A 7,563-nucleotide genomic window follows, 5' to 3' on the forward strand; every position below is an offset into this window, starting at 1 on the left:
GCTGCGCGGCCTGCGGCTGCGGCCCTCCCGCCCGCCCGTGAGTAGGGGCTCGGCCCGGCGGGGGGGGCGCCCCGGGCGGGAGAAGCCGCCCCGCGGGGCTGGGGCAGAGGCTGGGGCCGGGGCGGCGGCAGGGCCACGGTGCGGGGGGAGTTCCGAGTGGAGGTGGCGATGGGGCGCTGCCAGCTCCTGCCTCGTCCCGCCGGGCAGCCCAGGAGCGGCGGAGCAGGGGCGTCCCGCCCTGCGGCCGTTCCTCCTCGCTGGTGGAGGGGGCGAACCCGTCCCGCTGCGGCGCTGTCGCCCCGTGTGAGGCACCCCGCGGGCTCCGGTCAGCGGCACCGGCCGTCCCAGCGACAGCCCTGTGTGGGCCGAACGCATCCCCGGTCCCGAACGTGGTGGGAATCTGTGCTTCTAGTGGCCCTAAAGCTATGTTTTGCACCCCGGTATTGCACTTTTCCCCTCAGAAGTTTAATTTCTGAGAAGGTTTCCCTGTTTATACTTGCTTTAGTGCTTTTCTCATAATTTTCATTGGTGGTATCTGGATATGTTCTGGCGCACCACGTAAAGCTGTTTCAGTGTCCTCTGTCCTCAGTAGCCAGATGAGGTGGCTGTGCCTGCGTATCACTGTTACTCATTTATGCTGCAGTAGCACGTTTGCATTTTTGGGCTAAAATTCAAGTGTAAGCCAAGCAAGAACACTTGGACAATATGTGATCCAACAGCTTCAATTTTGACCCCAAAATTGTGGAGGACACAGTGCGGTGGTGGGGATGACTGGGGAACATGCAGAGGTTCTGGGAACACTTGGGATGGCTGTGGTGTGTGCCGGAGGACTGGGAGGACACTCGAGGTGCCCCCCAAGCAAGGTGTCCATGCCTGCACTGCCCAGCGCTGACTCTCTTCGCTCCGGCCCAGTCCCACTGTCCATCAGATGCAGCTCCAGTGTAAAGCCCTTTGGGACAAGGCAAATGGCTAACGAGTTCTGTAGCCTTGGCACTGCGAGACCACAACTTCTTACATTACAAAATAGCATTACAAAGGGTGATACAGGCTTGTTGGTACCAAACCCTTTCCAGTGGTTCAGGTAAACGTTGCTGTTTGCTTCTGGCCTCCAGAAGGCCTGATTCTGGTGCCACTGATTGTTCTGCAGGAGGGGAGGTGGCTTTGCCTGGAAGAAGGCTGATTGGCAGAAAAAAAAGGGCTTTAATTTATTCTTTGTGCTCCTTTGTTGAAGGAGGTCTGTTAGGGCCACTGCTGGATGTCTGGGTGATGCTGCTCCATGCAGATTGGCAGGAAACACCTTTTAAGTTTGGGAGATGCTGGAGGTTGGTGCAGATGGGCTGATGCAAGGCTGGTGAGGACTGGAAGGGGGAGAAGTGGCCATGGCCTGCGGTTGAGATGGTGCACGGGTGTGGGGCGAGGGGATGTGACACTTGCCGGGTGCCCACACAGCAGCTTAGGGCTGCAGACAGGAATGAGACCTGGATTTCCTTTCCCAGAGCACTGACTGCCCTGCTAATGGAGCAGTGAGGGGCTCACAGCACCAGAGGTGCGCGAGCCCTGACAGAAAAGCAGGAACAGCTGAGGAAAAGCCCTCCATCTGCAGGATGCTGAGGCGATAGTAACAAAATCCTCCCTCCTTTCTTCCCAGCTTCTGCCTCTCCTGGCGTTCGGGGGACTGCGGAGGTGGCTGAGGGTGACATACAGCACCAAAAAGGAGAACACTGCAAGACCCATTGGGCGGTACCCAGTACCCAATAAGAAGGACATGCCATATGACATTGTGGAGCTCATGGAGGAAGTTGAAATGAAGGTAAAGGAGTTCTGCTGCAAAACTCCATCAGTGGAAAGGGTCTGAGTAGGCCATACATGCTAAGAGAGCAGTTCTGGTCTAGTTAAGCGTAACACAAACCTGATGGGGACTGAGGTGAGCAGCACTTTTTGCAAAGCTCCTTCGGTTTTCAGGATGGCAATTTTACTGGAAATCCTGCAGTGTGTTGGCACGATTGTAAGGCTCCCTGGTTCCATGAGACTAGTGGGTTGTTTCAGATGGTGTCTTGTGCATGGGGTTAGCTGGGACACTGACATATATTTGTTTTTCTGGGAGAGCATCTGTGTTTACTTGAGACACTATTTGGAGTGGTTTTAACAATTTTAATGGAGAGAAAAAAAAAAGAGCTGTTTTGATGAGAGTATTAAAAGGCTTAGGGGGTATTCCTGCTTTTGAGCTTTGACTTTTTTTCTCCAAAGTTAAACAGGCTGCACAGTGGCAGAACTGTAAGCGTAATGCAGAACTGTGTATAAGGGGAAAAAGGGAAAACTGGACAGGAGTTTCCTTCCCCACTGTTGCAGAGAAGGAATGCCATAGAGCCCTTCCTGACTAAAGGCTGAAACGCCAGCAGCCACAGCTCCATGAAGGCTTCTCCCTTCCAGGAGCTTCCCTCCAGGGGAGTCTGATCCACCCCTCCTTGCCCTTCCTGCCAGCCTGTTGAATATGTGCTCTGCTGCCCTTGCAGTGGCCCCGGTGAAGTTTGCATAATTACAAAAGGAGTCAGCAGACCTGAGGATAAATATGATGTACGAAGGAAGAGTCAGCTCAAATGTCACATGCTGTGACACAAACTCCTGTGTGTCAGTGCGCTGAAGGGGCCAGCACAAACTTATGTATAGGATCCAATCAGCCCAGCAGCCTTGGATCTCCAAACAGTGCTGCCAACCTCTGTTGCCAGAGGTTCCTCAGTAAACTAATGGATTGTGGACGAAGAGGGAAGACCCTCCCCTTGCTTAACTAACAGTAAACAGAGGGGTGATACAGGAGGAAGGCACCAGCAATTGCGTGGCAGTGGAGGGAGGTTGCCAGAGGGGTCTGTGGCATGTGAGCTACTCTCCTTTTCCATAAACACCCTGAAGAACAGCAGCTGGAGCTGCAGGATGGAGCCTGCAGGCAGCAAGCACCATCACAGCAAACCCAGACCGTTTAGAACTGCCGTAGGCAGCCAGGCACCGAGGCTGAACCTCTGCTGATAAATACCGACTGCGGGGACCGAGGTGTGGGTGGGTGCTGCATCGGCTGCACCGATAACAGCTGCAAGCTGTTATCTGGGAAAGTCATCTGCACGCCATCACAGAGATGGACCAAGCATTGGCAGTAGCAGGAGCAGAATGGGGAGAGGAGCAGAGCAGCATCATTGTGCCAGCACCTCAAATGGCGTGCTGTTCGGGTGGGGCCAGCCCTGTCTTCTGTCCTATGAGCTCAGAGGGAAGAGGAGATTGGCAGGTTGAGGATGGTCAAATGGGCATAGCATCATCTGTGGAGGGAGATCAAGTGGAGACAGCTTCTCCATTTGGAAAGGAGCTTGCCGATGTGACTGTGTCATTGCTGCTGTGGTTGCAGTGAGCAGGGCAATGCTACAAAACTGCGGCAACACCTAATTAGGAACCGCATCATTACATGTTCAGTCCTATGTATAAATGGGCTCAAAGGGGAGGAGAACGGGTCTGCAGAGATTCCCCTGCACTGCTGATTGTTAAGCCTAGTGCATTAACGTCACCCTCTGTGCTTTGTGTTAAGTTACAGTTCCTGACTTGTTTTTCTTTTTCCTTGAACAGACTGGATTTCTGCCCAATGTGTTCAAAGCCATGTCTCACCGACCTGCGGAATTCAGAGCTTTTTTTGCTTATTACAATGCCATTATGAACAAAGACACAGGTAAACCATACAACCACCTGAAAACTGCCCTTCCCTTTGTAGATGTGAAACGTTGCTAGAAGTGACATTTCTGACATCCTCAGAGGTACTGCCTCACGTACGTTCTCCAAGCCCATAATAACAGTTGGCAGAGGCTGGAACAGCGTAACTCCTGTTGCGTACAGCTTCATAGTCTTTAGGCTGTGGTTACAAAGCAGCTCCCAAGCCAAGCTGTGCTGCCTCGCTGCACCGAGCTATGTCTCTGCTGCCGAAGGGAAACTGAGCTGGCAGCAGAGTGGGACAGTGGTTTCATGGGTGGCCCCATGTGGCTAGAACAAGGCAAGAGGGGTGGGTCTGGCGGTGGTGGCCAGGCGCAGCCAGGAGTCTGGATGTCCCAGGCAAGTCCAAGGGCACGAGGCAGATCCAAGAGCAAGCCAGGAGGCTGGCTCGGGGTTCAGTCATGTCCCAGACCGGACACCAGGCTGCAGTGTGGCCCAGGCAGGGTCACAGCTGAGGGCCCAGCACAAGACAGCCCCCAAGGGAGGCACAGGTCCCTGCTGAGCCTGCCTGCAGCTCTGCCTCCACTGCAGTTCTGGCCCTGGGCTGCCCTGCCTGCAGCTCTGCCTCCACAGTGGTTCTGGCCATGAGCTGCCCACAAATGGTGTCTGGAATTTGGTGAGGGAGGTTGTACTCTCTGGGTCCTGATGCACTGTGCCAGGGACATTGAACCAGGGGTGTCCCTCCCCTGCAGCAGCAGGGAGAGGACCAGGTTGCTGGCTGCGTGTTGGTATGTGGAGATAAGGGAGGACTGGCTGCAGCAGTGCCCTGGGCAGGGCTGTTGGGAGCTCTGCACAGCTCTCCAGCCTTTGAGGGAATGTGGTACAGGGCACTGAGGGGCATATTCTCACTGCTTTTGCACTGGAGGTGCATTAGTAAGACCAGGATTTTGTAAAAATAAGCTGATGCATGTAGACTGCAGGAGATGGGGGCTCAGGAGGAGTATCTTAGCAAGATCTGGAGGCAGCAAGGAGTGCAGCCTTATGCCTTTCCCACATGGTTTGTGCAGTCTCTGTGTGAAGCTTTCTGCTCTGCTTGTGCTGCTGAGTGAAGCTGTGCCCCTAGCTGTACGAGGGTCTGTTTTCCCCTTCTCATTCCCATGCTTTCATTTTTGACTTGAAGAAGAGTAGGACTATTTTGGATCCTACCCTTTTCAGCATCTCTCCTGCAGTATCACAGCTTGTCCACCTGCTGGCACTGAACCAAAGCAATATGGGCCCTTATCCTGACTCCTTTTTACCCAGGAGTTTTTAGTTGGGTCTTTCATTCTCTTAGTAGACGCTGGTTTTATGTAAATAATTTTCAAAGTCCAGTAAAGCAGAGGTTTTAGTGGCAAGGAGGAGGGACCTTGACCTTCCCTGTGAAGTGTAGTTCTGAAAAAAACCTGCTTCTAATGATCTTAGAGAAGGCAAAGAGCATGAGTGCTGATACACAGCCGGTTAAGTTCCTCAGATCCCGTGCACAGTCCTCTTGTGAAGCTGTTTGTGAAAATGATGAGGATTGATTCTGAGCATAACAAAGCACAGGCGCCTTCTCTACAGCTTCTCTAAAGTAGTCACAGGGCTAGACACTCCAGAAGTTGTGCTTTGTCTATCTGCTGGTCACTGGGAGTTCTCAAAGCCGCAGTCCTCTGGTACCTCATTATTGCTTTTATTTTTTTCTTTCTGCCTTCAAAAGCCGCCAGTAATGCTTTTACCTGCTGAAACCGGCTTAGTGGGTTTTAGAACACTGCACTTCTCTGTAAAGCAGCAATAAAGCATCAGAGTAAGAACAGACAACACACTCCCTAGCTATTTGCCTCAGACATACATGGAGAAGTACCAACTGGTACCAACCTGCTTGGTGAGCAAGTAATTTTGCTGCTCTGAGTTTTTCTGTTATGCAGAATTGTTGTTTCCCTGTTGACCAAAGCTCGTATCCCTCATGCTAATTGCAAGCAACTATCCAGGTAAATTGGTTGCACGGATGATCATAAAATGACAGAGTGGTTTGGGTTGGAAGGGACCTTTAAAGATCATCTAGTCCAACACCCCCGCCTTGCCACGGGCAGGGACACTTTTCACTAGATGGTCAAAGGCCTGTCCAACCTGACCTCGAACACCTCAGGGGTGAGATACCCACACCTTCTCTGGACAACATGTCCCAGTGTCTCACCACTGTCACTGTAAAACATTTTCTTATGTCTAATCTAAACCTACCATCTTCCATTTTAAAACTGCTGCCCCTTGTCCTGTCACCTGGGAGCTTTGGTTGCAGCATCTTCCTGCTTGCTCTCTATAGCTCTGTCTGAACTGGAGGCAGCTTGTACCCAGAGCTTTCCCTTCCTTGTTTCCCCAGTGATTCTTGCTGTGGTGACATTTTTAATGGCAAAGTGTGCTAAATCTTTTGCTGTCCCTGTAGGGCGACTGAGCAAGGCAGACAAAGAGCTCATAATTGTGGCTACAAGTGTGGTGAATAGATGTCCCTACTGTGTGATTGCACATGGAGCGCTTCATCGGATATATTCCAAGCAGCCAGCACTGGCTGACCAGGTCAGTGGAGTGACAACAGCATGCACCCCACCTCCTTCGTGTGGTCCTGTGGAGGTGGGAACAGCCCTCTGATGTGTCTGCTTTTCTCACCTGAAAGTTTTGACCCTTAATCTGTATTTTAAGCTCTTTGATCTATGTGGTTTCTAGCAATCTTGGCAATTTTGACATGTGTGGGGACCCTAATGTCCTAACCTGTCCCACAAGGTTTATTGGTGAGCAGTGGCTGGTGGGGTAAGGACCTCAAGGAGGGATTTGTGTATCCTCGTCTACTTTCCAAGAAGGGTGCGGGAGGGATGGTTGACCTGCAGAGCATTTGTCCTCCTGCCCCACATTCTTTGCTATTTTAATCTGGGCTGTGGAAGAACTCCGTACCAACAGGGAGCTGCAGCATTCTGGCGGCGCTGGGTCCTGTTTCACATACTCCTCCACAGTTTTGGCTCACCAAAAATGCCACAGTCCCTGAGAAGAGAAGGGCGACATAATAGATAAGTGTTTTGATGGTAGTCGGGATGTCTGGTTCAGGTCCTGACTAAGAGCCAACTCTGGCTTGTGGTGCAAAGAAGGTGGCCAGCCAGGTAGACTGCTTGCTGGGTCCACCTGTGCTTCCTCTGGTTTCTGCTTTCTCTTAGGTCATTGTGAACTGGAAACTGGCAGATCTGAGTGACCGGGACATGGCAATGCTGGAGTTTGCCCTTGCAGTCTGTCGGGCCGATAACATCACTGAGGAGCATTTTCAGAAGCTGGAGAGGCATGGTTTTGACCGTGAAGATGCCTGGGACATAGGCATGATTTCTGCTTTCTTTGCCATGTCCAATCGCATCGCTCATTACATCGACCTGCGCCCCAACGAGGAGTTCTACGCCATGGGCCGGGTGCCCCGCGGGGAGCCGGGGGGGGAGCCAAGCGCGCCTGACGGGCCTCCGGCGCCCCCGCACCCCAAAGATTCATGCTCCTGACTCGCCAGCTCCTGTGTCTTATTTCTAAGCGTGTAAGGGGTTAAAGGGTTAATGGCAGCCACGGGGAGGGGGGGCGTTCCTTTCCCTGTGCCCGGCCCGACTGCAGGCTGTGGGGGCCGGTAACGAGCTGGACGGGTGACCCCGCGCCCCGACCCGAGCTGCTGCGCGGCGGCTGCCCGCTCCGCCGTGAGCTCCCCCAGCACCTCGTCAAGGCGGCGGGCCCCACCGGTCCGCCTCGCAGCGCTGCGTGTCCCGGCCGCGGCCGCCGCGGCGGAGGGGGTTGTTGCAGAACCCGCCCGTCCCGCAGCCGCCCCCCCCGAGCGCGGCGCTCACG

At 53.4% G+C, this 7,563-nt stretch overlaps 1 protein-coding gene across 1 annotated transcript; it reads left to right on the forward strand.

The window, feature by feature from the left end:
* Position 1: 1 nt before the first annotated feature.
* Positions 2–7,236, forward strand: LOC106900482 (the record flags this gene model as incomplete). The annotated part of the gene is made up of 5 exons (XM_014962560.1): positions 2–37; positions 1,649–1,810; positions 3,607–3,706; positions 6,143–6,273; positions 6,903–7,236. Coding segments are annotated over 5 exons (756 nt in total), but the record flags the coding sequence as incomplete, so codon positions are not given.
* Positions 7,237–7,563: the final 327 nt, after the last annotated feature.

This window comes from Calidris pugnax, unplaced genomic scaffold (genome assembly GCF_001431845.1).
Source record: "Calidris pugnax isolate Ruff unplaced genomic scaffold, ASM143184v1 scaffold499, whole genome shotgun sequence".
NCBI classification, from domain to species: domain Eukaryota; kingdom Metazoa; phylum Chordata; class Aves; order Charadriiformes; family Scolopacidae; genus Calidris; species Calidris pugnax.